Raw genomic sequence first — 27903 nt, 5'->3', positions numbered from 1 at the left:
ATCTAAACCCTGCGGGTCTCGCCGCTTCATCCAATCAATGCTCGACTTCGGAAATGTTACAGTTCCCATCCCAGCTGAACTGCTGAAGCTCAAATCAGGCTCAACCCGGGCAGGCAGTAGGTGGGGGCCGTCAGCTTGGGGATGCTGCCCTGTTACCTGACCGGCGCCTGCGTTACCTCACCCTTGCAGCACCGTGAACCCGTGTTGATTGAGATTCTCCTCAAACTCATCAGGGCCGGCTGAGCTGCTCTCGCTGCTGGACCAACAGTGGGACGGGAATCTCGGGCGATCGTCAGTGGCGCTGTGGATCGAGAGCCGACCCCCAGCCTCCCGTTGTACCCTTGCCAAAATCAACAAACGCCGTCAGATTCGAAATCACAGTACTTTACGGGAATTGAATTCGGATAGCACGACAGGAAAGCCGCATTTCGAACTGACTGAACCCGATCGCCCATCGCGTCAATACCTGGACCAGGCCCGAAACCAATGAATGGACCGTGACGGAGTTGTGGAGCTTGTTTTGAGCCGTCGAGAATGATGCGTGAGCCCCGTCAGCGGAGCCCCGAGAGCGCGCCGCGGAGACGCGCCGAGCGCCGGCATTCCAGAGAGCACCTCGCCGCTGCCGCCGTCGCCGGACCTGCCCCAATGTCTTCCCACACTCCGCGCCGGGCCCGCGGCAATTCCAGCTCGTCGTCGTCGTCATCTACCTCATCCTCGCTGCTGAACATCTCGCGAAAGAGCCGCTTCGGCATCCGGTCCTTCTTCGCCTCGTCGTCGGTCAAGAAGGTTAAGAGACGGCGCTCCTTTCGCAAGAAAAACAAGTCCTCTTCATCTGTCGATAGCGATCTGGCCTACGGCGCTGGCTACGTGTCGCGGTCTTCGTTCGAAAGTGGCCAGGCCGCGTATCAACAACCTCAGCACCAACCACACTCGCACCAACACCCCCAGTATCCGCAATACCCCCAGCATGCGCAACCGCCATACCATTCCCTACTGCCCCCCGACCACCAGCATCACTCGCAGGAGGATCAGTTGTTTGGGCCCGATGGTAGACCCGCGCTACACAAGGCGCAGACGGACGAGGAGATTATCGCCCTCGGCCGCAAGCTCTCGGACCTCGCCCGCGCAGAAAACCTTCGAGACCTCGAACGCGTAGGCAGGAAGCGTCCATCCCGTATCGCAGCCACCACCGCAGCTACCGCCGCAGCTCTTTCCGAGTTCCATCGCCATAGTTCCCACGGGCACAGCTCCCGTGGCCTGGGCGCATCGAAGCCTCACGGTGAATCCGAGTCAGACTGGGAGTCAGCTTCCGAATCCGACTCCGATTCTAGCGATGGAAATTCCGGCCTGGCCTACGGGCCCGTGCCCAAACTCTCCAACCCAAATCTGCGCAACACCAGCCCGTCCCAAGTCCAGCACAATGTCTCTTCCCCGACCATGACCCCACAGCGTCCACCCGAATACATCCGCCCTCCCAACCGCAAGAGCTCTGCCGTTGACCCCGCCATGTTCGGCCCCGTCAACTCTCTCCGCGGTTTCGTCAACACCCCATGCGGCTTCCGCCCTGGTGAGTATCCGCCCCCCCACCGACGGAGCCAGACGCAGCCATATCCCCTGCCACAGCACGAGCCGATTCCTCAGCCGAGCAGCGCGTCCATCGAGGCCAGGCCCATGCGGAACGTCTATCCGGTCCCGACAACCGATGGCTCGCGCTTCGAAGCAGTTGCCAGCTCCTCGGGCGTCTCGGTCTCGCTTGCCGCGGCTGGACCGACCCCATCCACCCCGACCCGCCGGGAGAGGGAGAGCGTGGCTTACGTTCATTCCCCCTCGCGTCCCGAGCCTGTCCCTATTCAGGCGCCCAAGCCGAGGATGCCTTACTCGCCCAAAGTGCTGGATCCCGACGCTGCTGCGGAGCGGGAACAGCAGGTCCTTCACGGTAGTCCCCGTGAGCGCCGCGCTAGGAGGGAGGGGCGCGACTCGGAGAGGAGGACCAATGCCGAGGCCCTCACGTCGGAGGCACTGCCTGCTGCTGTTGTGGGTGCTGCTGCGGGAGCGGTGACGGCTGGGGTTGTGGGGAGCAGGAGCGAAAAGAGAGATAAGCGGGAGCACGAGAGACTCCCCCAGAAGCGGGATGATAGGCGAGACTATGATGCTCGCCGGTCCTATCCGACTCCTGATAGGGGTGGCGTTGTTGAGACCATCCCTGCTGGCTCCCCATCTTCAGCTGTGTTGCCAGACCACCAGGAGAGACGTGCCGACGGGCGCGACTACAGACGCGACGACCGACGCGACCCCCATGCTTATGATAATCAGAGCTACGACCGGCGTGACGACCGTCGCGAGGACCAGCGCGACCTGGGTGACCGCCCCTCTCGCCCTATCCCTCACAGCAAGAGCATTGCCGAAATCGCGGCATCCGCCATTGCGCCTGCAGCAGTCGTCGCAGCCGGGGCCGCAATCCTCTCAGACAACCGCAAACAGCGCGAGCTTGATGAGCTCCGCGAAAAGGAGGCCCGTGTCCGTGCTGAACGTCTCCGCTATGAAGACGAAGCCCGGCGTCACCGCGAAGCACGCGAGTATCGCGAGCAGGAGGAGCGTCGTCGCCGCGATGAAGAGGACGAGCGCCGCCGCCGCGAGGGGTATGACATTCCGGACGAGCAAGAGCGTCATGCCCGCGAGGAGCGCGAGCTCCGCTACAAGGAGGATCGCCGCACTCAAAAGGAGCGTGAACGGGCTGAGCGGGACCGGCTCGCCAGGGATGCCGAGAAAAAGCGTGATCGCGACGAGACGCGTAGGGCTGAAGCTCGCGATGAGAACGACCGCAGCCGCGAGCGCGAGGAGCGCCGCCGCGCCAAGGGCAAGGATGTCGTTACGGTTGTTGACGATCGCCGCAATGACTCCTCTGCGATCAAAGAGGGCACCTCCGGCGTTGAGAAGGAGATTGGGAGCTTAGAGCCAGAGGCAGCAAAGCCCAACCGCGAAAAGAGGCGTGCCAAGCGCGAGGAGACCCGCCGCATGCTTGAGGAGATTGAAAGGCAGATAGAGCTCGAAAGGAAGAGGTTCGCTGAGTTGGAGGCTGCCAAGGAGCTTCCTGTGACAGAGCGCCCGGATCCTGGCCCCTCAAGCAGCAAGGCGCCCTCAATCGACCCCTTCCTGTATCGAGTTCCGGACGATGCTTTCCCTACTCCGCAGTTTGGCACTCCGGACAGAACCGTAACTCCTCAAGTTCTCACCGTCGACCGAGTCCCTCCGTGGGCGGAGCGTGAGGATGCTGACCCCTCTGGGAAGGCGCAAACGGAGGTCAGGGAGCATGAGGAGCGCGACGAACGGCTTAGCCGCCGCTGCTCTTTCGAGCGCGAGATGCGTGAAGCACAGGCCATTGTGGATGAAACTAACCAGTCGACTATTCCGGCTGATCCTGCCGTGATTGCCGCTGCCATCTCGGTCATCTCCCGAGATCGCTCCCGGTCCCGGTCGCGCGAGCCCCGGCGAGGCAGGGACCCGGAACCGGTGAGAGACCCTGTGCTGGAGGAGGCCAACCGATACTATCGCGAGAAGAGGATAGCCGAGAGGATTGCGGAGGAGCAGATCCGCTCTCGCAGCGCATCCCCCTCGCCATCAGTGGTGGACAAGTACGAAGAGGTCGATGAACCTATCGAGCGCATCGTCACCCCGCCCGAGATGAAGCGGCCTCCCGGGGAAAGCAAGTATGACGGCCCCAACGCTGACGTCCGCATCGACAATATCATCATGCCTCACGAGATCGTCAAGTTCCGGGCCCCGCCGGCGAGTGCTGCGCCCGGCGGTCTTGACCCGGCAATGGTGCCGGTTTTCAAATCGAGGGATCCGTCCTGTGAGCGGGAACGGCCCATGCTCAACCTCGTTCTGCCGACGCCGAGGACGTCGCCGTCTCTGGAGAAGATGAAGGCTAGGCAGGCCGCTGCCCAGGCCGCTGCTGATGACGCATCGTCCGAGGATGAGAAGAAGAGGCAGGAGTGCAAGCGCAAGATTGTCATCGATGCTCGTGGCCAAGCGGTTGAGGTTCCGGAGGATCATGACTCAGGCCCCGTTGCGGATGATGTCAGCCGCGATTCTTCGCAGGAACCACCCGCTTCTAAGTTCAAGTTCAAGAAGAACACTTGGGGCATGATTGCTGCTGCTCTTGCGGCTAAAGCTGCTGCTGCCAAGTCTGAGGAGAAGAAACAGAAAGAGGGTGAGAAGGCACTTGAGGGTGAAGGCAGTGGCGTTCCGGAAGCGGACAAAGAGATGCCACGGGAAAGGGGGGATCCAAGTCCGGAGTCAAGAATCAACACAGAGTCGGCCGCTCTTCCGGAAGCCCAACCGATAACTGTAACTGCACCGCAGCCCGTTGGGCAAGGGGTTCAAGAAGTTGTCCCTGAGCCTTCCCAGGCGCCAATCCCAACCGTGCCGGGGTCACAAGAACCCGAGGCAGCCCGCAGTGTCTCGCGGACACCGTCTACCCCGCCTCGATGGTCCCGCGTTCCCTTCGACTTCGACGACGAACCTCCCCAAGTAGGGCCCAAACCGGCAAGGGCCCAGGTGGCTCAGATGCCGGGTTCTTTTGGGGATGATGTCGAGTTCACGGCTTATGTTGCTGCGGGTTTGGAGAGTTCGGGATTTGATCCCAGCCTCGTCATCGATGATCCCACCTATCGAAGGCGAGACTCCCCACCTGGCTCGAACGAGCCGTTTTATGTCCCGCCGTCTTGTGAGACGGTGTCGGATCTTCACTTTGAACCGCCCTCACGGACTGTCGTCGCTGAGGGGCCTGTTCTTGAGGCGGTGGCTCATCCTGAGGAATGGGAGACAAGGTCCAGCCTTGGCAGAACGTCACGTCGGGAACGCCAGGGTGTTGATGCCGAACACGGCGTCACTGCTGAGGACGATCAGACCGTCCCCAGAACAGAGGTGGTAGACATCAGCAAGGAACCATCTGCCGATGCCGACGATGAGTGGCGGTCCAAGAAGTCTCGGGACTCGAGGCGCGCCTCTGGCTCATACGAGACTGCAACTTACTCCGGTCCGGCGTCCGAGGTGTCCGGCGCGAGCTCGAGCAGCAGGAAGAGCAAGAAGAACCGCCGCAAGAGCACCAAGGACGCATACGAAATACCGGAGCAAGATGAACCGCCCGATCGACCTGGGAATTCTTTTCAGTGGATTGACCGGGAGGTGAGCTCGGTGGTCTCGGACCCCATCGGCAAGCCCAACGGCGGTCGTACTGATGGGAGCCATGACTCCATATCCGTCGTGTCTCTCCCAACTAACGGCAACAGCGAGCACCACGACCGCTCGCTCTCACAGAACGGGGACAAGAAGGATTCTTTTTTAGGTAATGCCGGCACCCTTGGCGCAGGTGCCGGCTTGGCGGGAGCTGTCACTGCCATCGCAGCTCAGCTATCTCGTCCAAATGCCACCCAGGACTCCGCCGAGAAGGAGGAACCGTTCCGTCGCGAGCGTAGCGTGAGCTACAGCTCACAAACCGTGGACCCTGAAATCGTTCAGCGGGAAATCAAGCCCGCAATCGACCCCCAATATGGCGACCTCCTCCCTCTCCCTCCCAGCGAGCCGGGGTCACCCAGCTTTGATAACTCTGAAGAATCCTTTCCCTCCCTCCCCGACAGCGAGGAAGACGCATCACCTGCCCCTCCACAAACCCGTCCCCGCCGCGGCACCGTCATACACACGCATACTCGGCGCCGCAGCGCAGTCGACGTAACACCCAAGACTCCCAGCCGCACCGCCGTGCCAGTTCAGTTCATTATTGGCCGGGGCTCCGTCCCGTCCTCGCCTGGTTTCCGCTTCTCTCCGATTCACTCCCCTGTTGCTTCTGGCCGTCCCGACACTTCCCCCCATAGGAACCGTTCCTCCAGACCGACGTCGTGGGACTCGACCAGGGAGATCAAACCGCTTTATCTCCTGGAGAAGGCGCACAGTGCTGCGACTGAGGCCAGGGGAGAAGAGTACCCCGCGCTACCGGAAAGTGAACCGCCTTCCAGGGAATCGCCGGGCCCGGACTTTGAGGCGCGCGAGCGAGATGTGGATTATCTTGGCGCGACGAGCAGCCGGGGGCTGCTGGAAGCGCTGCACATTGATACGGCCGCCGGACTTGCTGTTGGCCCCGTAACCTTTGGCGAGCCCCTTGGGGAGCATCTTGATTCTGGGGATACGACCCCTAGGGCGGCGGCCCCTCCCGCCCCGGGCTTCAGGCTGTCAGCCGAAGAGACGTTTGAAACGATCGACGAGCCTCTAGATGAATGGGAGATGGTGGAGGATGTGGAGAGGTTGCCACCGCTGCCGGAGAGCAGGGCCGAGTCTCCTACTTGGGTGGGATCCTCTCCAATCGTTACCGCCCAGTCTGGTCCTCTTCTTGAGGCCTTGGAGGGACTGCCTCCTTTACCCGACAGCCTTCCTATGTCGCCTCCTCTACCGGCTCAGTCTCAACCTTCGGCTCACCCGCCCCTTGATGACGAGCTGGAACGGCTGCCTGCCCTCCTTGACAGTTCACCAACTTCGCCTGTCTCGCTGGCTTTCCCTCCAGCCTTCGTGCAGCTTCCCTCCGATGAGGAGATTGGGCAGCTGCCTGCCCTTCCAGAGAGCCAGCCCTCCTCACCTGTTTTAGAGTTACCTTTTCAGCCGTCCGTGCCGCTGCCTTTGGATGACGAGCTGGATCAGTTGCCTCCCCTCCCTGAGAGCCGTGCCAGTTCGCCTACCCCGGAACCAGTTTCTCCCATCGCCCATCAGCTCCTCCCTGTCGGAGAATTGGAGAGCCTGCCGGCACTCCCCGAGAGCCGTTCTGACTCTCCAATGACAGGTATGCTTGCCCTAATTTCCAGTTTGTCTCCAAGAGATGGTTCGCTAATGACTCCCGTGCAGCTCTCAGTGACCAGCAAGATCCGTCTGCCCTGCTACCCTTGGCCACTGCCACTATTCCGCTCGTGGCAGATATTCAGTTGGATCAGTTGCCGCCCGTTCCTGAGAGCGGGCCAGGCGCTCCTGTTCAGGAATCATATTCTCCCACTACAGTCCTCCACCTTACCGGGGGCTTTGTCCTTCTGGAGGAGCCAAGCCCTGCGCAATCTGCTCGGCAACTAACCTCCGATCGAGAGTTAGAGAAGCTACCTCCTCTGCCGGAGAGCCAACCAGAGTCACCTGTCTTGTCAGACGTGTTCCATACGCCCACTCAGCTGCCGATAGATGATGGGTTGGAGCTACTGCCTCTTCTGCCTGATAGCGAGTCACTTTTCCGCGTCCAGGAAGCGCTCACTCTGGCTGAAGACTTCGAACCTTTGCCTAGTTCCATGCTGCCAGCTGATCAAGCCGAAGAGGCTAATATGATCGAAACGAGAGGGCTTAAAGAAGACCCAGAGACGCTGCTGCCTCCCTTTCCAGACAGTCGTCCTGATACACTTACCCAGGAAGACCTTGCTCCTGTTATCGAGGCCCTCGCTCACCGAAAACCGCCCTCTGACCAACCTGAGGTACCTCAGCTTCCACAAGAACATGACCTCGGTTTGGATTTGGAGACCCTGCCTGCTCTCCCAGAAAGCCGCCCTGACACGCCCATCCTGGACGACTTCGCTCCCGCTGCCGAGCGCCTGACGATTGAGGGACTGTCGCTTGACCATGGTGGACAACATCCTCTCGCGCAAGAACAAGACCTCGAACAGGATTTGGAGACGCTGCCTGCTCTCCCAGAAACGCCCCCTGATTCGCCTGCTTGGGAAGCACCTCACGAGAGCACACCTCGCCAGCAACTGCCCAGCCCAGTTCTGCCATATGTCGCTGTTGCAGCTGCTGCCGCACAAAAACTAGACCTAAAAGATTTGCCTCCACTTCCAGAGAGCAGCCCTGGATCGCCCCTCGAGGCAGAGTTCGCTCCATCTCAAGCAGCGGAGACGTCTCCAGCGCCGCCATCACTGGCCAGGCCTATTTCAGAGTTGGCCGCTCTGACGCAAGAGCGAGCTTTTGATGATGCACTGGCAGAGCTGCCACCGCTGCCGGAAAGTCAACCATGTTCGCCTGTTGTTGCGTCCCCTCCGGCTGAAGTTGTCGACCTCCAGCCTATCATCGATCAGGCTGTACCCGCGCGAAAGGATAGGGGCCTTGAGCTGACTTTGAACCAGTTGCCGCCCCTGCCGGAGAGCCGACCTGGTTCACCTCTTGAGCTTGGACCTGTTCCAGATGAAGTGTTTGAAATCCAACATACCGTTGAGCAAGTTGTTCCTCCGCAGCATCGACGCCTTGAACAAGATTTGGACGATCTACCTCCTCTTCCAGAGAGTCGCCCTGCCTCGCCTGCTGAGGTCGAAACTGCTCAAGCTGAAGCTTCCGAACTCGGTCCTTCCGTCTACCAAGCCGTTCCTTCACAGGAAGATGGAGGGCTGGAGGCAAATTCGGATGGGTTGCCGGCCCTTCCAAAACGCCGCGCGAATTCACCCCTTGAGCTTGACAATGCTCCAGATCCGGCTTTCGGATTCCAGCGTGCCGTCGAGCAAGCTGTTCCTCCGCAGCATCAAGGCGTAATACAAGAACTGGGCGATCTGCCTCCTCTTCCGGAGAGCCGCCCTGCTTCCCCCGATAGGGAAGATGCAGATCAGCGTGAGATTTCCAGGAATCAGCTTGTCGCTGTGACGACCGCCCCGGAGCGAGTCTCCGAACCAAACTTGGACGACCTGCCTCCGCTTCCTGACAGCCGCCCTGATACGCCTGTCGAGGCCGAAGAGATACTGGTTCAAGTCGAGGCTACTGAGCCTCAGTCTGTCGCTGGAGAGGCCGCCGAAGAGGGAGGGGTTGATCAAGACCTTGTTCAGCTGCCTCCTCTTCCTGAAAGCCGCCCAGATTCTCCCACGAATGGGTCGATGTTGCAAGTTTCTGCCCCTGAGACATCAGCGCCAAGCTCTCAGCTTGACAAGACGCATGCTACAAGGGCGCTTCAGCCAAGTCTCAGCCAAGAGTCAACAATACAGGAACGGGATTTCGCTGAACAGCCTTCGAAGGAAAGCCAGTCCCATCAACCCTACGAACCACCGTCTACCTATGAGGAGCTCAAGATCGCTGCCTCCCCCAAACGGACACCAACTCCTCCTCCTACGCGCTCCCTTGGTAAACGGGAGGCTTGGGATGCGGCCGGGAAAGATAAATTCGGCTTGCTGGCAGCTTCCGCTCTTGCTGCGGGTGCTGCCGCCGCAAGTGGCTTGGTGGTTGCGCAGATGCGTCATGACAGTCCCCAGGCCGACATGCAACGCCTCAAGCACGACAGGACAGACACACCCACCTACGACCAAACAGAGAGCGTCTACTCTTTCAATGAGGATGCTGCTTCTACAATCGCGGCAACTGAGGCGCCGACCTACCTATCTGGCTCGACCTTCTACGAGACCCAGCATGAACCTGGGAAACCGGAGGACTCCCCACCACAGCCTGGCACGCTCGGTTATCCCCTGAGTAAGACTGGCCAGAAATCTCACACTCAGGAAGATGAGCGGGCTTCTATTGGTGCTACTTCTCCTTTTACAAAGGGCAAGAAGGGTAGCAAAAAGGAGGTTTCTTGGATCGAGCCTGAGACCGAGAGTCCACAGCAGAGCCAGGCTGGCGAACCCTCCGTCCAGCCGGTGCCTACTTCAACTGTTGAACCAACCGGCTTCTCCGACGTTCAGGAAACGACTCCCACTGCGGACAAGAAAGGCGGGAAAATGAGGAAGGCTAAAAAGGTCAATTCCGGCTTGGAGCCAGAAGAGGATCCGCAGCCGCATGCAAGTGACGCTAGCCCTGAGAAGGCTCCGGCCGAGTCAGCGACCGAACAACGGGACCCTCGGCGGGCCGCCCTGCCCGCCGCTGCAGCAGCAGGATCAGATAAGCAGAACTACCCCAGCCAAAGTCGGGCGCAGGCTGATACCGCACGCGCCGAGTCAACGAAGGCGAAGAAAGGTATCTGGGGCTCTTCCTTCTCGATGCTTCCCTCCATCGCTGGCGGCGTTGGCTCTCTTTTCGGCATCGGGAAGCGTAGCTCCACTCAGGCGGAGGATCAAGAGGGCGGGAAGCGCGAAATCCAAGGTCAGCCGGAGTCCAGATCAGCTTGTGATGTCCTTCCCATGCAGGGCGATGACCCAAAACAACAACACAGCACCGTGGAGCCGCGGAAGGTGCCCAAAGCCCCACTCCAGCCGCCAAGTTTAGGCGAGTCCAGCAGCCAGATCCCCAGTGTGGGGCATGCAACGGGCATGCATGAACCCCCTGACAGCGACAAATCAGGGGTCGACACGGCAAGCGGCACGCTAGACACCGCTGTTTGCGTACCCAACGAGCAGGCCCCTGCCCCCGGAATTCCCACCCTCGGCGCTGTCGACGAGGCGACGCCCTCGGAAGCAACAGCACACCTCGAGCTGGCTCTGGGCAGCCCTGCCCAGCCACGCGAGGGGCAACAAGGTGAGCAGCCAGATGAAAACGGGCATCGCTTGCCAGACCAGTCCCAGGTGTTTACAACACCATACGACACCCATAAATCACTTCTCAACACTGCCTTCGCCGCTGATGCCGGCGACGAATCAACCGATGCCATGGGAAAGAAGGCCAAGAAACAGCAGCGCAAGGACGCCTCCAAGACCGCACCCAAGGATGAGCCGACACCACAGGGACCTGCACAAGTGACGGCACCTCCACCAGCGCCGTCAGTTGTCATTGAGGCTGTCCAAGGGGACGCTGGCCCTGAACTGCCGGCCGAGTCCGAGAATTTTGCGGCCAATGAACCCGGCTCGGTAACCAAACAGGCTGCGGAAAATGTGGTGCCAGCTGAACCCTCTGGGAAGAATGGGAAGAAGGCCAAGAGCAAGAAGCAGGCTGCAGCTGAGGGTGGTGCGATGGCTGATGTTGTGGCTACTGTCGAACTTCCTATTGAAACTGTTGGGCAGGAGGCGGCAAGAGCGCCAACGTCAGAGGAGGCGACACAAGCGCCAACATCAGCGTCCGTAGCCGTCGCCAGCCAGGAAGAGAGTGCGGGCATGAAGACTGTTGGCACTCCAGCTGAGGCGCCGCAGGAAGAATTGCCATCCGAGCCAGCATCTTCTGCGAAGAAAAGCAAGAAGAAAAAGAAGAAGCAGGCCAGCCAGGATTCATCTGAGCCACCAGTCGATCTCGCCACAGCAGAAAGCGCATCCGAACCTGCTGATGCCCAAAATTTGGAGACCGTCTCGGAACAGGCACTCCTTACAGACTCATCTCAGCCAGAACCATCCACGGTGACGGAGCCAGGCGCCTTGGAGCAGGCAGCAACCGCACCGGCCCAGGACGATGCGGTGTCTGAGCCAAGCGGTGGTGGAAAGAAGGCCAAGAAGAAGAAAAAGAAGGCAAAAGAGGCGGCCTCGTGCCCGGAGGACTTGCCCCAATCTGCCGAGCCTGCACTTGACCCCGAAGGACAATCTTCCCCACCAGTCGACGAGCCCTTGGCTTCTCAAGGAGACGCCTGTCCCGAGATCGAAGAGGCACGTGCTTCAGTCGCCAAAGACGAGAAGCCCAAAGATCAAGGTTCGCTTTCACCGGAGACTGAAAGCCCCTGTACTGTCACTGAGCCTTCAACATCGGAGGAGATTCTGCCTGTACCAGTCATAGATGAAGCACAGGAAGTTCAAGCCAGAGCCCCGGATCTCGCACCCGAGCAACAGGCGGAGGTGAGTGGTGAAACAGGGACGGGAATTCAGCCCGTAATCGAATCTTTGGACGCTTGCGAGGCGGGGAAGAGTGTTTCATTCACCCATGACGACCAGCCAAGCAGCCCCAGTGATGATAATCTGCAAGCGGACACTCGTTTCTTGGCCCAGGACACGGATGATACCCTCCCGGCTGCGTTGAGCAAGAGGGAGAAGAAGAAAAAGCGGCAGAGCGTCACCTTCGCGGAGCCTCTTGAGGAGCACCTAGGCTCCACCAAAGCAAGAGGTGAGGACGACAACAAACAAAAGGCCGAGGACTCGAAGAACTCAGTCTCCGAGGTTTCCACGGTTTCCCCGCAAAGCGGCAACTCCCTTGATGAGCTACCTGCGCAATCCGAGGCCCAGAGTCCCAGCGCTCAAGTTGGTGTTACTGTTCCCTTGCCTGATGCACGTGATGAGCCAGGATCTGGGTTAACCTCGAGTCTCAACAGGAACCTACCGAGCCGCCCGCCTTACGGTCCCTAGATCAGTCGACAGAGAGTGAGAGTGCCGGCGAAGTTGTTGTTGGCCAGGAGACTGAGCAACTGGACACGCCTCAACCAGACGCCGAAATTCAGGAAGTGTCGGATGGAAGTAAGTCAAGACACAGTGTGGCATAGGAAAAGGACTGATGAGTTGACTTGTTGTCCAGGATCTCTAACCGAACCATCCCCAGCTGCTATTGAGGCCGAGTCTCCAGTTTCTTCGCAGACGGCGAAGAAAGACAAGAGAAAGAAGAAGCGCAAGAGTCTTCTGGAGCCGGAAACTGAGCAGTTGACGATGCAGTCCACAGAGCCACTCTCCGGTGAACAAGGTGACAATCCGAGTCTCGCCTCTGGTGTCAACGCCCCACCAGAAACCGCTGGCAGGACCACTGAACCAGTGACAAGTGGTGCAGTCAGTGCCGAGTCTGAACCAATAGCAGTCACTGCAACCGCCGACCAGCAGCAACCGGAGCCACTCGTCAGCCGGGAGCCTGACCTTGAGCCCACTGGGTCTCAATCAAGGCAGGATAAGAAGGACAAGAGCATAACAATTCACGACAATCCCGGCCTTGAATCGCCCCCTGAGCTGGCTGAAGCCTCACCCACTGCTCAGGCCGCTGTCGATGAGACGCACTCATTCGCGCTACAGGACACTGCAGCCCAACCAACTGAGAGTGAGACAGATACTATGCATAGTACACCAAGAACTCAAAACTGATGAGGCTACAGCTACTGAGGAAGAACAGCGAGCAACGCCTTTCGTTGAAACACCGGATGAGGCCCAATCCGCCGCTCTTCATGAACCAGTTTCCGCGTCCAACTCAGACCCTCAACCCGAGTCCACGTCGCAAGATATGCCGCGCCAAAGCGAGGAGGAGCGGTCTCCTTACAGTCTCCTCAACAAGAATAAGAAGAAGAGGAAGAAGCCCAAAGCTGATGCCGAGCCATGGCCCCTCGGATCCCCAGAGCTGCCCCGGCAAGAGCCGCCGGAAATCCCCTTTGAGAGTCGCGAGATAGAGCGCATGCTCAAGCAGCTCAGCACTGTCGAGGAGGAAACCGAGCCGCCCTCCGAGTACGCAGAGAGTGATGCTCGCTCGCTCATATCCCGCGATGACAACAAGATTCCGCAAAGGCGCAAGTCGACGGTCTCTGAATCTTCCCGGACCATTTCTTCTCTGCCTGACACAGAGGCCGTTACCGACACTCATGATGGTGGTGACGCCGGGGAAGCCGGGGAGAGCCGTGCATATTCGCTCAAGAAGGCAACTGGCAAGAAGGACAAGGAAAAGAAAGACAAGAGAAAGCGCAGGGGATCTGCCTGGGATGAGCCATGGCCAAGCAGTGAAGCGTCCGGTGCTGAGGAGTATGCCGAGCCACTTCCTGAGGGAGCAGACAAGGCTGTTGACGATTTCGAGCCTCAGCCTGCACCAGAAGCTGAGCCTGTTATCGATGAGGCCCAAGTATCAAGCGGAAAAGACGTGGAAGAAGCGCCCGAGGTGGCCCCTGTTGAGGACGAGCAGGTCGAGAAGGAAGTCCCTCAGGAGGATGTGCCCAAGGGGGACGCTCAAGTCATTCCAGAGGCACTGGCTGAGCCTGCCTCTGAGGCGACTACTCAATATACGGCTGAACCGCCCACTGAAGAGGCGGAAAAGGCTCCTTCCGATAACGAGACCACCCTGACTATCCCACCAGAACCGGAGCTCCTCCAGAATTCCGAGAACACCCAGCCAGCACAAGAGTCCGAGACGAAGGCTGGTTCAGAAGTCGCCGTCGGCAAGAAGTCAAAGAAGGGCAAGAAAAAGAAACAGGCGTCACAGTCACAAGAGAGTCTGCTGGAGCCCGAGCCAGCCAGCCCAGCTGTGGAACCCGCCACCGAAGCCGCCACTCCGGCGACAGACGAGACAGCGGCGGAGACGAGTTTCCAAGAGCTTATCAGCATCAGCGCCGAACAAGCGGTTGAAGCAAATGCCGAGGGATCGGTCTCTGAGGCTGCTCCGTCGAAGAAATCAAAGAAGGACAAAAAGAAGGCTAAGAAGGCGACCAAGGAGCAAAGCCAGGCTGATGTTCAAGCTTCTGCCGCCGAGGTGACTGCCTCTGAGGAGCTCATGCCAGCTGTAGAATCAGTTTTGGAACCCGTGCCTACCGAGCAGCAGATGCCATCCACCGAGCCAGTTCATGAACCGTTGCCTACCGAGCAGCCTGGTTTCACCGAGGAACCAACTGTCGTCCAAGAGCTCACCGTTGCTGAGGCTACCATGCCCGCCCGAGAATCTCCGGCTGTTGAGGAGCCTGTTGCCGAATCACAGCCTGAAGCAGTGTCATCCCAGCTACAAGACGAGCCGACCAAGCCTTCTGAAGTCGAATCTCAAGCACAAGCTCCCGCCGAGACCGCTGTTGGAGAGACTGCCCTCTCACGCAAGAAATCAAAGAAGGACAAGAAAAAGAAGAAGGGGTCTCCACTGCCGGAATCTGAGCCTGCATCTGAAGCTGCATCTGGGCCTGCGTCTGAGCCCGCCGCAGCTGTCCCGGAAGCTGTCAGCTCACCTCTATTGGCGGACGTTAAAGGACCTGCGCAGGACACTCCTGAGTTTATGTCTGAGGCTGTTCAAGAAGTTACAGAGCCCACTGAGGTACCTAGCACAACCCGAGAGGCGCCCATCGAAGAGTTTGTGGAAGGGCCCACCAAGAAGTCAAAGAAGGACAAGAAAAAAAAGTGCGCGGTTCAGTCTGAGTCTGAGACTACTTCTCTCATTGAGACAGCAGCTGTTGAGGAGTCCACCTCGCCTGCACCAAGCCCAGACCAAGAAGCTGCGCAGAAGGTGGCCGAGCTTCCTGAAGAAGTTCAAGAGACTCCTGAGCAAACTAGACCCGAATCAGATGCTGTGCCCACCCCAGATGCGCCCGAGGCTATCGCTGAGACTTTTCAGGGGACTGCACTATCCGAGGTTGCTCCCGTCGAAGAACTGGCTGTTCAGGAATTGCCGTCCAAGAAGAGCAAAAAGAAAAAAAAGGGCAAGGGTTCCAAGAGTGCGGGATCTGAGTCTGCTTCTGGCACAGCAACCCCTAGTGTGGAAGAGCCAAACCCTCTTGCGGAGCCTGAAACGGTGCCTGTGATTGTCCTGGAACCCAGCAAGCTCGAGCCGGTTGCCTCTGGGCCGATACAAGAATTTCAAACCGTCATCACCGAAGAGACGCCTCTGCAGCTTGCTGAGGAGGTTCAATCACCGGAGCAGAGCCAACCGCAACCTGAGTCCACACCAGAGGTGGCGCCGGCCGCACCGCAGGAGGCACCAGTTGAGGACGCTCCAGAAACGCCCGTCAAAGGCAAGAAGGCTAAGAAAAAGAAGAGCAAGGGCGGCAAGGTTGCAAAATCTGAATCGGCTTCGGGCACTGCAACGTCACTGGTGGAAGAGCCAGCACTTGCTACAGAACCAGAGCCAGTGACTGAGGTCGTTCAAAATCCTGAGCCACTCGTCGTTGAAGAGACTGCCATGCCGGCGGCGGAGGAAGACAAGCCCTCTGAAGAAGCTACACTACGAAGCGATTCTGTGCAGGAAGACTCGCCTGCTGATGATGCTCCAGCCAGAGGAAAGAACAGCAAGAAGAAGAAGGGAACAGTTGCCAGAGCCGCTGAGTCCGAAACTGCTGCCGATACTGAAGCGGCGCCTTTAGAAGAGGCAGCTCCTGCTGTTGAGGATCCCGCTATTGCCGTCGAGGACCTATTACCCACCGTGGGGGAACCAGATGCCGCTGTTGCTGAGGAGGCAGCACCTATTGTTGAGCAGCCTGAACCAGCTGCCGAGGAACTCAGCCACCCGGAGAAATCAGTCACCCCCTTGGAAACTGAGGCAGAGCTTGCCACGGAGGTGACCCAACCTGTGCCTGAGCCAGAGCCCGTTCAGCAAGAGCCATCTCCCGAGGAGGTGCAGGAGACGCTGCCTAGCAAGCAGGCCAAGAAGAAGAAGAAGGGCAAGGGTTCCAAGGTTCTTAAACCTGAACCCGAGGTCGGTTCTACCGCTTTTTCGCCGGCTCCGGAGGAGCAGCCTGCCATCATCGACGAGTCGGCGCCGATCGTTGACGAGGCATCTCCTGTTGCAGAGGAGGCCATCAGCGTCCCGGAAGAGCCAAGCACGCCTGTCCCCGACGTCCCCAGTCCGCCCCCCCCCGAGGTGCCAAACGAGTCCGTTCCTGAAGCTCCAAGCGACCCGTTTTCCGAAGAGCCGTCAGTCACCCCCGAGGCGGATGTGCCTTCTACTCAGCCAACCAAGAAGGGCAAGAAGGACAAGAAGAAAAAGAAGGGCAAGGGCTTTCAAGTTGTTGAGCCTGAATCTCAGGCCGAGGAGTCCGGACCTGCCACGCCGTCCCCGGAGGAACCGCCCGCACTCGCTGAGGAGCCCCCGGCGGTAGTCGAAGAACCCGCTCCGGTTGTTGAAGAGCCCGCTCCCGCCGTTGAAGAACCTACCCATACCGTGGATGAGTCCAGCGCTGTTGTCCAAGAGCCCGTCGTTACCGTTCAGGGGCCTGAGGTAATAACCCGCTCTGCCACGGAAGTGGTCTCGCCAACTCCCGAGACAGCATCACAGGAGAATCAGCCCGAGGAGCCGCAGATCAAGAAGTCAAAGAAGAAGGGCAAGAAGGGCAAGAGCAACAGTACCGAGGTCGAAGCCGTTCTTCAGACGGAGAACCAGACCACGCCGGTTTTTGAGGCTGCCTCAAACCCCGCTGGGGAACACATTGCTGTCGTGGAAGAACCTATCCCGGTTCCTCCAGTCACGGATCCAGTTACACCAGCAACTGAATCCAGCACTGGGGCGGACGAGCCCATCGCCGTTCCTTCGATCGAGGAGCCCGTGGCGCCAGCAGAAAATATCGGCGCCCCTGCTCCCGCTCCAGAAGAGACAACGACAGGGCCCCAGACGTTACAGCCAGCACAGGTGGAGGACAAGGCCGCCGCTACGACCCAGACCAAGAAAGTGAAGAAAAAGAAAGGCAGAATTGCGGCACTCATGTCGATCTTTGAACCTCAGCCTGCGGAGGTGCCTCCTCCGGTAAAAAGGCCAACCGCAATTGAAAAAAAAGCCGATCCAGTGGATAAAGCTGCCCGTGTTGAGGAATCCGCCACTGCCGAGGGTGCCACTCCAGTCGAAGAAGCTGCTCCTATTGCCGAAAAATCCGCTCCTGCCGAAGGGATCGTTCCAGTTGAGGAGACGGCTCCTATTGTCGAGCAATCTGCCGCTGCCGAAGAAACCGTTCCCGTCGACGAGACTGCTCCAGATGTCGCACCAATCGCTCCTGCCGAAGACGCTGTTCCTGTCGCAAAGTCCGCTGCTGTTGAGAAGAGCGACACTGTTGAGGAAACCGGCCCTGTTCCGGGAGAACCCATCGACGCACCAGTCGGTCTCCCAGAGGAAGCCCAATCCGAGTCTCCTTTGCAGGAGACGCAGGCTGACGACGAGTGGGCTGCCCCTGCGAAAAAGTCCAAAAAGAGCAAGAAAAAGAAGGGCAAGGGCGCAAAGACCGACGCACCGGAACCCACTTCTTCTGAAGGCTCGGCTCCTGTGGAGGAGCCGGTCCATGTCCCGGATGAACCCGCCACGATCCCCGAGCAGCCACCCGCGTCGCAGGAAGCAGAGCCAGTGGTACGTTCAGAACTTCCCGTTGAGCCAACAACAATTGAAGAGCCAGAATCTGTTGTGGTCCAAGAGGCCAAGTCAGTCGAGCCGACTCAGGAGGCGCAGCTCGAGCTTGAACAGATTCCCGAAGTCACCTCGAAGAAGTCCAGCAAGAAAAAGAAGGGCAAGGGATCCAAGACGGCCGAGTCTGAGTCGTCTGGTACAAGCACGCCTGCCATCATTCAGGAGCCGGGCCCTGTTGTAGAGGAACCTGTTCCCCAGGAGCTCACCGTCGATGCTCCGGTAGAGCGTCCAGTGGAAATGTCCGAGTCACTCCCAGCCGAGTTTCCCGAACAGTCCTCATCTGTCATCGTTGAGGAGCCCGTCTCACTGTCGGAAGCAATCGAGCAGCCTTCAGTCACTGTTGAGGAACCGGCTTCGGTGCCCGAAACGTCTCGTCCAGAGCAGCCCGAGCAAAGCCTGGACCTCCCCGCCAAGAAATCCAAGAAAGACAAGAAGAAGAAAAAGGGGTCCAGAATTCTTGATTCTGAGGCTAGCTCTGAGCTTGCCGCGCCTGGAGTTGAGGAAGTCCCTGCCGCGGAGGAACCGCCGGTTCCTCAAGAACTTGTCTCCAAACCATCACCACTTAAGGCGACAACAACTGAACAGGCCCCTCGCGTGGAAGAACCGACACTTTTCCAGACGCCTGTTGCCGAACTTCCAACTCCTGAGGCAGCGACAACTGAGCAACCCCCTCCCGCCATCGTTGAAGAGGCCAGCACAGCTCCTGAAACTCCTCAAGAATCGCAGCCTCAAGAGACAATTGAGTTGCCGGCCAAGAAGAAGAAAGTAAAGAAGGGCAAGAAGGCAACTCTCGAGTCTGAGACTGTCTCCACTCCAACCACGCCTTTGGCTGAGGAGCTAGCTCCTGTTGCGCTGGGGGAGCCGGTCAATACAGGAGAAGCCGTGGTCGAGTCTTCAGAACATCTTGGAGGGACAATCACTGAACAGGCTCTCACTGCTGGGGATCAAGAAACCTCTTTTCCGGATGTGCCACAGGATACGCAGCCTGAGACGAGCGCGGAATTGCCTGGAAAGAAAGAGAAGGGCAGGAAGGAAACGAAGGCGGCGCCTGAGCCCGAACCTGAGCTTGATGCTAATGCTGCGATGCCCGCTGTTGACGATACTATTGCTGTTGTCGACGAACGCAATCCTGTCGTCGAAGAGCCAACTGCTTCCGAAGAGCAAACTCTTGAGCCTTTCCAATCTCTTGACAACATAACACTTGAGGAGTCAACTTCTGACCCCAGCATCGATGGACCCCCGGCGGTACCAGAGATTACCCCTGAACCGCAGGCTGATGACGGCTTTGACATCCCCAGCAAGAAGAGCAAGAAATCATCAGCCTCTGAGAGCCCTTCCGGTGATGCCACTCCTGTTGTTGAAGAACAGCCTTCTCTGGCCGAAACTGAGGTTCCGGTTCAGGAATCGCCGGTTGCAGGAATACCAGACAACGAAGAGTCGGCTGGTGATTTGGCGAAGGATGCGCCGGAAACCTCGCCAGCGGAACCGCGGGCAGAGGAAGTCTCGGCACAACCAAGCAAGAAGTCCAAGAAGAAAAAGAAGAAAGGTTCCAAGGTTTCGAATTCTGAACCTGCTTCTGGCACATTGACTCCTGCGCAAGAGGTTGCCGAGCTTCAACTTCAAGAGGCGGCGCCTGTCGTTATAGAAGGCGCCCAGGAGTTCGCTGAGGCAAAAGAGGAGCCGCAGGCGAGCATTAGCGAAGCCCAGCTACTGGCTACAGAGCCCGAGGTTGTGAGTCTACTCGTTGGAGATGGGCATCCAAAGGCCAATAAGTTGCTAACTAAGCTGCAGCAATCCGTTGCTTCTGAGGCTGCTCCTATGGAAGAGGCTGCTCCCGTTGTCATAGATGTCGCTGAGCCCCAGCAGCCCATGGAGACAGCAGCCGAACCCTCTGAAGTTCAACAGCCAGAAACACCGGCTGATGATCTCTCTGTCGCGACCAAGACAAGCAAAAAGGGCAAGAAGAAAAAGAAGGGCAAAAACAAATCTCCCGAGCCTGAGCTCGAGCCTGAGCCCGAGCTCAAAATGCCCATCGTCCCTGAGCCAGAGGTATCCGGACCTCTTGCCGGTCCAAAGACGGAGCGCGACACGACGGTTCCGGAGCCGGCTGTCGTTGAGGATGCACAGCTAAGCGCGGCTCTCGAGACGCCTAAAGAGGCTCCCGAGCTCGTCCAGTCTGAAGTGCAGCCTGAGGTCACGGAAGCGGCCCCGTCCGAGACCCAGCCCAATGTCCCGGTGGAGGAACTGCAGGTTGTGCCTACCAAGAAGAGCAAGAAGGACAAGAAGAAGAAAGGCAAGGCGTCCAAGGCTGTCGAGCCTGACCTTGAACCGGAAGCGGAACCTGCTGAGCCGGGAGCTGGCGTTTCATCAGAGCATGCCTCGGATCCTACTCCTGAGGTTGCACCCGAGCCCGAGTCAATCTCCATCATTCATGAAGCTGCTGCTGATTCCACGGCCGCCGAGGAGTCAGCTCCAGGCTCAACTGAAGGGGCCGTTCCCACCGTCGAGACTCCCGTTCCATCGCCTGTGCTCGAACTCCGAGATGCTCTCCAACAGCAAGCACCAGAGAAAACCCCACAAGAGGAACCCGACGACTCAAGGACTCTGCCTGCTGCAAAGAAGGCAAAGGAAGACAAAAAGAAGGGCAAGGGCAAGATCGCTGAGCTCATGTCCCTTTTTGAATCTGGATCTGCGAACCCCCCTGAACTTCTCCCCGAGGTTGAGAGAGAGATTGCTACTGAGCCTGCTTTCGAGCCCGTTCCCGAGCCTGAGCTCACGGCCATTCCTCAAGCAGCCATTACTGAGCCGACGGAGGTTTTACTGCCAAGCGTTGCCGCCTCTGAGGGGGAACTTACAAGCAGCATTCAGGAACCCAGTCAAACACCCGCTTCGGAAGTTCAAAACGTCCAGCTAGAAGACGTTATTGTCGCGTCAGAGCAGCAGGCGGAGGAAACAGGGGTTCCACCGGCGAAGAAGGGCAAGAAAGCCAAGAAAGGGAAGAAGAACAAAGCCACCTCGCCTGAGCCTGTCCTTAAGCTTACGCCAGACCCTATTCCTGACACTGTCGCCGAGCATCATCCACAGCCAGAACAAGCCATTGAGCCTGCCCCCGAGTCGGCGGCTGAGCCAGAGCAAGCAGTCCCCGAGCCCCAAGTGTCGTCCATTGTGCCAGTTATCCCAGAGGAAGAGCCTGTCGCTTCCATCGAAGAGCAGGCTCAGGAAGCGATCTCAGAAGCCACAAATCTTCAGCCAGAGGACCTTGAAGCCACAACGGAGGAGCAGCCTGAGGAAGCGCGGGATGTGCCGACCAAGAAGGGGAACAAGGGTAAAAAGAGTAAGAAGAATAAAGTCGCCGAACCAGAATTCCATCCGGATCCAACCCTCGAGCTTCCTACTGCCACCGAGCAAATTCCTGAGCCCGTCCCTGAAACGGCCTTTGACCCCGAGTCTGGCGTTGTCTCCAGACAACTCGTCAGCGAGCATGAGGTGTCGGCGAACGACGTTCCTGGTTCTGAAGGGCCTAGTCAGGAGCAAGCCCTAGAGGCCAAACCAGAATCCACGGATATCCTGCCGCAGGATCTTGACTCGACATCGAAGCAACAGCTTGAGGAAACAATGGATGTGCTAACCAAAGCGGGCAAAAAGGACAAGAAAAAGAAGGGCAAAGGCAAGGTTTCTCCTCCTGGGCTTGAGCTGGAGTCTGCTCCTTCGCCTGAACCCATCTCTGAGCCCCCGGCCGAGCCTGAGAGCAGCGCCGCGCCTGACCAACCTGCCACCGAGCTTGCAACTCCGGCCATTGCTGTCGAGGGAACCGTGATTGCTCGTCAGCAACCCAGTGTGGAACCTACACAAGAGGGTACGGACGCCCAGCCAAAAGAGACTGAGCTGGCATCAGCCTCGCAGCCACAGCCCGGGGAGTCCTGGGATATCCCTAGCAAGAAGGGAAAGAAAGACAAGAAGGGAAAAGGCAAGAATATAACGACCGCGCCTGAGCCTGAGCCTGAGCCAGAGTCCCAGGCGGCCCCCATCACCGAAGTCCCTGAAGTCGAGGATGCTACTGCATCCGCTCCCGGGCAAGAGACGCCGATTCCTGTGGATATTCCTACTGATGTTCCAACAGAAGCTGCTGCGTCACCTGATTTGGAGCGCAATCTGGGCGTTGCCGCCGAGCCTGCCATGGAAACGGTTTCGCAACTTATGATCGAGGCCGCTCTCGAATCCGTCCCCGAACCGGCCATGGAGCCTGTCGTCGAGCCTGTCACAAAGGTCGCTCCGGAGCCTATTATCGGAACCGTCACGGAGGCTACTCCCGAGCCTTCAGCCAAGCCTGTCGAGGAAGCTGTCGTTGAACCAGTTACGAAGGTCGCGCCTGAACCCGTTGCGCAACCTGTTGTTGTTGAGCCTCCTGTTCAGCCTGTTACTGAGGTCACACCAGAGCCTGGAATTGAAGCTGCCATTGAAGCCGGCCTTTATCCTACCGTTGAACCTGTCATGGAGCCCGCTGTCGAGCTTGTTACAGATGCCCCAGCGATCACGGAGGTTGTTCCGGCGCCTCCGACCCAAATAGCTGAGGAAGCTGTCGTTGAACCAATGACGGAGGCCGCTCCCACATCCGTTGTGGAGTCTATTGTTGTACCTCCTTTCCAGCCCGTTACCGAGGCCAGTCCAGAACCCGTCATTGAAGCTGCCACGGAACCCAAGCCTGCGGTTGAGCCTACCGCCGAGCCTATCCTAGAGTCAACTGCGGAACCAGCGTCTGATCCTGTTGCTGAATCCATCCCTCAAGTCAGCCAAGGGCCGCAGGAGGACGCGTGGGCGCTGCCTACCAAGAAGTCAAAGAAGGACAAGAAACGCAAGGGCAGCAAACAAGCACCGCTTGAGCCAACTCCCGAGGCAGGGGCTGTCAGCGCACTCCCGCTCCAAGATGAAACAACCTCAGAGCCCGCCGCAGAGCCCCGGGCCACTCGAGAGCCCGCGATCGGCAATGATCCGGCCGAAACTGTCAGCCAAGAAGCAGCGGCCGACGACATCTGGGCCGAGCCGGCCAAGAAGTCAAAGAAAAGCAAGAAGAAGAAGGGCAAGCAAACGACTCTAGAGCTCGAGACCGACACCAGGTCCACGGTGACCGCCGAGGAGGTCCTCGATGTCCCTGAACCAAGGGACGTGTCCCTTGATGAAGACGAGGCAGTTTTTGGCGGGCCGAGCCGCGAGGACGGTGAGGCTTCGCCGGTCAAGGAAGCTAAAGCTGAGAAGACTGCCTTCGCCGTGTCTGGCAAGAAGGGAAAGAAGAAGAAGGGTGAGAAGACGGCTGTTGAGGCTGAGGATCTTGAGACAGTTGCGCCTGTGGCTATTGAGAACGCTGTCGAGGAGATGACGACCGTTTCGGTGCCGGTTCAAGTCGACGAGGCCTCTGTTCCTGAACCTGTTCGCGCCCATGAAGCCCCTGCTGAGGTTACTGCACCTGCTGTCCTCGACGAGACACGAGCGGTTCCGGAGCCGATGCAGATTGAGAAACCCACTGTTCCCGAAGTTGTCCACACCGAGGAGACGACTGCCGAGGTTGCTGTACCTACCATTCTCGAAAAGACACCGGCGATTCCGGAACCGGTCCAAATCGAGGAGACACCTGTTCTTGCTGATCAAGTCGAGGAGGCGACTGCTGATGTTGTTGAGCCTACCACTCTTGCGGAGACACTAGCGATTCCGGAACTAGTGGAGGTTGAGGCCCCTGTCTCTAACCCTGTCAAACTCGAGGTGACGCCTGCTGTGCCGGAGCTGGTTCAAGCCGAGCAGGCAGCGCCCTCCACCGGGGCTACTCAAACTGAGCCACCGACAGCCCGTGAGGTGGAGGGAAAGAAGGCCGACTCGATGAGTGCTTCTGGCCTAGAAACTCCGAAGGATCAAGAGGAGACGTCTGCCGCTGATGTCCTGCCCGCTGCAGCGCTTGCTAGTGCCGTTGCTGCGGGCATTGCTGGTCTCGCTGGCGATGATGTGTCGATGCCAAAGGAGGATACTGAAGAGGACATTTGCTCCGTCAGCAGAGAGAGCAAGAAAGACAAGAAGGGAAAGGGCGAAAGGGAGGTCACAGTGCCTGACGATGAACCAACTGTTTGGAGCTCAGCGAAGGAAGCTAGCAGAGAAGTTCAAAAAGTCCCGGCCGACGTCGGAAACCAGCCCGACATGGCCGAAGCCGTGCTTCCTGCCACCATTGAACCGACCAGTGACCTCGAGGAAAACAAGGCAAGCAGTCGCCCTCAGACCCCCGTCGCCGACAAAGTCGAAATCGATCCGGCCGTCTCAGAGGCCCTACGCCGGTCACCAGCACCAGCACCCGCACCCGCACCAATGACAATCGGCCTCGGCTTGATCCCCAACCCGCCGGAACCCTACCCCGAAGACGCTCCGTCACCCAAGCTATTAACGGCACTCGAGACTCCCCCCCTGTCGCTCGATGCGCAGGTCGAGGAAGCGGCGCGGCAGCTCGGCGGCGCGGACGTGAAGCCGGCACAGGACAGCAGAAGCGTTGAGCACGAGCCGCCGTTTGACTATGACGCTCACCGCAAGAAGATCAAGACAACGGAAGTCGAGGGGACGGTCATTGCGATGCCGGTGATTACTGCGAGAGACGTAGAGGAAGTGTGTCTTGCTCAGGAGAATGTGATGGAGAAAGGTCCCGCCTCTGATGAAGTCCAGGAAGGGATCGAGAAGGAGGGGAATGATGCACTTTCTGCGACGGCGGGTGCGCTCACAGGGAGTGTTTCGTTGTTGGCTGAGACGTTTGGGGGTGGGAAGGAGAAGGGCAATGAAAAGGTGATGGTTGAGGTGGAGGCATCGGGGGAGATGCTTGATGAGGAGAAGGTGGAGGCTGAGAGGACAATGGCGCGCGGCTCAGGACCTACGAAGATGGTGATCGACAAACAGGAGGTGAAGATGAGCAGCGGAAATGCAGTGCAACACGGCTCGGAGCCGGCAAAGATGGAGGTGGATGAACAGGGGGCGACGATGAGAACCGAAGATGCAGTGGAGCAGAGCTTTGAGCCAGCGAAGATGGAGGTGGACGAGCAACCCAACATAACGACGGAGAGGAGCGTGCATGTTGAGGAACCGACAATCGAAAAACCAAAAAGCAGCAGACCTCTTGCTCTTGACGGGCCTGGGCTGGGTCGTATGGATTCGGAGACGATCCCCAGGGCTGTCAGAGATGGGTCTGCGGCAGCGGAGCGGTCGACAAAGGAACAGCGCGAATGGTCACAATCGCCTCAGCCAGTGCAGAGAGCCTTCTCGTTCCCCGATGACATTGCAGACGAAGAGGTGTTCACTACGAGAGAGGCCGAGGCGGGCAACAAGCAGCCAGCCGAGCCCACGGCCGACCAACCGGTGCGGCTACCGCCTATCTCCAACTTCTCGGAGTTCATGCGGTCTCAAACCAGCCTCGCGCCGGTGGAAGAGGAGCTCTCGGACGAGGAGCCGGTCAAGCGGCACTCACCACAATCACCAATGCGGCGCGGCCGACACATCCTGCAGACGCCTGAAATCCAGCGGGACAGCGGTTTCTCGTCAGGCTCACCTCACCCGTCACGCCGCATCCGGGACGAGCATGTCGAAGCCATCCGTGACAGCGGCGTGCATCTCCGGGACTCGATGGAGGGCCTGACGCCGGTGCGGGAGAGTCACAGGTCGCTGTCGCCAAGAGTTCCCGAGGAGCGACTGATGAGGGTACAAACACCACGCAACGAAGACGCAGAGCGCCGTTTGAGGCGGTCACCGCTGAGTGGTCATCGACCCAGCGCCGTTGGACCCGAGACGCCCCGGCTGTATGAACCCTCACCGCCGCCTCGGACGCCCGAACCAGAGAAGCTGCAGGTCACCAAGAAGCGGGCTGCAGCAGCGCCGGGATTGGCGGGAGGAGATGCTGCTGCTGCTGCTGGCCTTGCTGCAGCCTCAGTGGCCAGCGCGCGCAGCGTGTCAGACCACACAGCGCACCCGCCGAGGCCCGTAGACCCCACGCCGCGCAGGGTGTCGTCCAATACCAGCATGGCCCGCCTGCGCACCCCTGAACCGCCGGCTGCGTTGCGGCCTGACAGTCCAGGCAGTCTCAGCCTCCGCTCGTACGCCGGGACGCCCCCACTGCAGCTGCGCAGGATGGACAAGCGGGCCAGTGGCGACCTGCGGTCCGTGTCCCTCAGCCAACGAGACCTGGCTGCCAAGGCCCGCGAGCACGAAAAGAGCGGGACTGGGAGCTCATCAACCACAGCGGCAGCAGCTGGCATCGCAGCAGTCGGAGCCGCTGCCCTGGGAGCAGCAGCCCTGCTCTCGTCGCCGTTGCCAGCCACCGCTGCCAACAACTCGACACCCGTTGCAAATGAGGGCCGTGTCCGCGCCAAGGACATGACTGATGTCTATGTACGTTCCACTCCATATTGTTCAATTGAACATCCTAACTAACAACCCCAGGATGGCTACGGCGAGGGCCGCATCGGCTCGCCGCGGTCGCCCACTCGCCCGCACAGCATGCGTCGCCGCCAGAGCATGCAGGTGCTGGAGCTTGAGTCCCGCGTCGAGCAGCTCCTTGCAGAAAACCGCATGCTCGCCGAGGCCCGCGCCCAGGCCGAGTCATCGCACACCCACCGCAGCGCCACCGCTCTCGCCGAGCGCGAGTCCGACATTGAGTCGCTCCGGCGCATGCTCAAGGAGGCCAACGAGGTCATCGACCGCCTGAAGCAGACTAACGAGGGCCTGCGCAGCTCCACCTCAGCCATCGCCGTCAAGCATCACGACGAGATCCGCCGCCTCGAGTCCCAGCACACCCAGACCGCCAAAGAGCTCGAGCTGGCCCGGCAAGCCTCGTCCCAGCACGCCCGCGCCCTGCAGGACAAGGACGCCGAGGTTGCACAGCTGCGTTCCCAGCTCGAGGCCTCCACCGCCCAGATCCGCCAGCTGCAGCAGCAGATCCTCGAGCAGACCCGCCCGTCCGACAGCCCGGACTTCCTCGACATCCACGACATTGACTACTTTGACCACCGCTGTCAGCAGCTGTGTGCCCACGTGCAGCAATGGGTGCTGCGCTTCTCCAAGTTCAGCGACATGCGCGCCTGCCGCCTGACGTCGGAGCTCAGCGACGAGAAGCTCATCGACCGCCTCGACAATGCCGTCCTCGACGGCTCCAACGTCGACACATACCTGAACGACCGCGTTCGCCGCCGCGACATCTTCATGAGCATGACCATGACCATGATCTGGGAGTTCGTCTTCACCCGCTACCTCTTCGGCATGGACCGCGAGCAGCGCCAAAAGCTCAAGACGCTCGAAAAGCAACTCGTCGAGGTCGGCCCGCCCCACGCCGTCCGCCAGTGGCGCGCCGTCACCCTCACCCTCCTCTCGCGCCGCCCGTCCTTCAAGAAGCAGCGCGACCAGGACACCGAGGCCGTCGTCAGCGCCATCCTCGACACGCTGTCCAAGATCCTCCCGCCGCCCTCCCACCTCGAGGACCAGATCCACTCGCAGCTCCGCCGCGTCGTCCGCGAGGCCGTCGCCATGGCCATCGAGATGCGCTGCCAGCGCGCAGAATACATGATGCTCCCGCCCCTGCAGCCCGAGTACGACGATACGGGCGAGCTGACCGAGACGGTCTCGTTCAATGCCGCCCTCATGAACGAGGCCAGCGGCTCCGCCGAGCAGACCAACGAGGAGCTCGAGGCCGCCAATGCCACGGTGAGGGTCGTGCTGTTCCCCCTGGTGCTGAGGAAGGGGGATGAGGAGGGGAGAGGCGAGGACGAGATTGTCGTTACGCCCGCGCAGGTGCTCGTCGCGGCGTGGAATGGGAGGCCGCGTGCGGCGAAACAGGGCGTCGGGAGGCTGATGACGCCTGTGTCGGATGCTGGTGGGGTCAGTCTTGAGGCGAGGAGTCTGAGTGGGAATGCCGGGGAGAGGAGTCCCCGGGGCGCCGGGAGTAGTGTGAAGGGCGGTGTCGGGGTTGCGCACAGTGACATTAGTATGGAGGGAGCTGGTGGTTATCTTTAA

At 59.4% G+C, this 27903-nt stretch overlaps 1 protein-coding gene across 1 annotated transcript; it reads left to right on the top strand.

Annotated features, from left to right (window-relative positions):
• Positions 1-534: 534 nt before the first annotated feature.
• N657DRAFT_629814 (uncharacterized protein) lies at positions 535-27903 on the top strand (the record flags this gene model as incomplete). The annotated part of the gene is made up of 7 exons (XM_062790924.1): positions 535-6832; positions 6895-11684; positions 11835-12083; positions 12155-12296; positions 12355-12861; positions 12917-26286; positions 26338-27903. The coding sequence occupies 7 exons, from the start codon at positions 535-537 to the stop codon at positions 27901-27903; spliced, it is 26922 nt and encodes an 8973-aa protein (XP_062652546.1).

This window comes from Parathielavia appendiculata, assembly GCF_033297405.1.
Source record: "Parathielavia appendiculata strain CBS 731.68 unplaced genomic scaffold N657scaffold_1, whole genome shotgun sequence".
Taxonomy (NCBI): domain Eukaryota; kingdom Fungi; phylum Ascomycota; class Sordariomycetes; order Sordariales; family Chaetomiaceae; genus Parathielavia; species Parathielavia appendiculata.
This window is presented reverse-complemented; position numbering and strand designations above follow the sequence as displayed.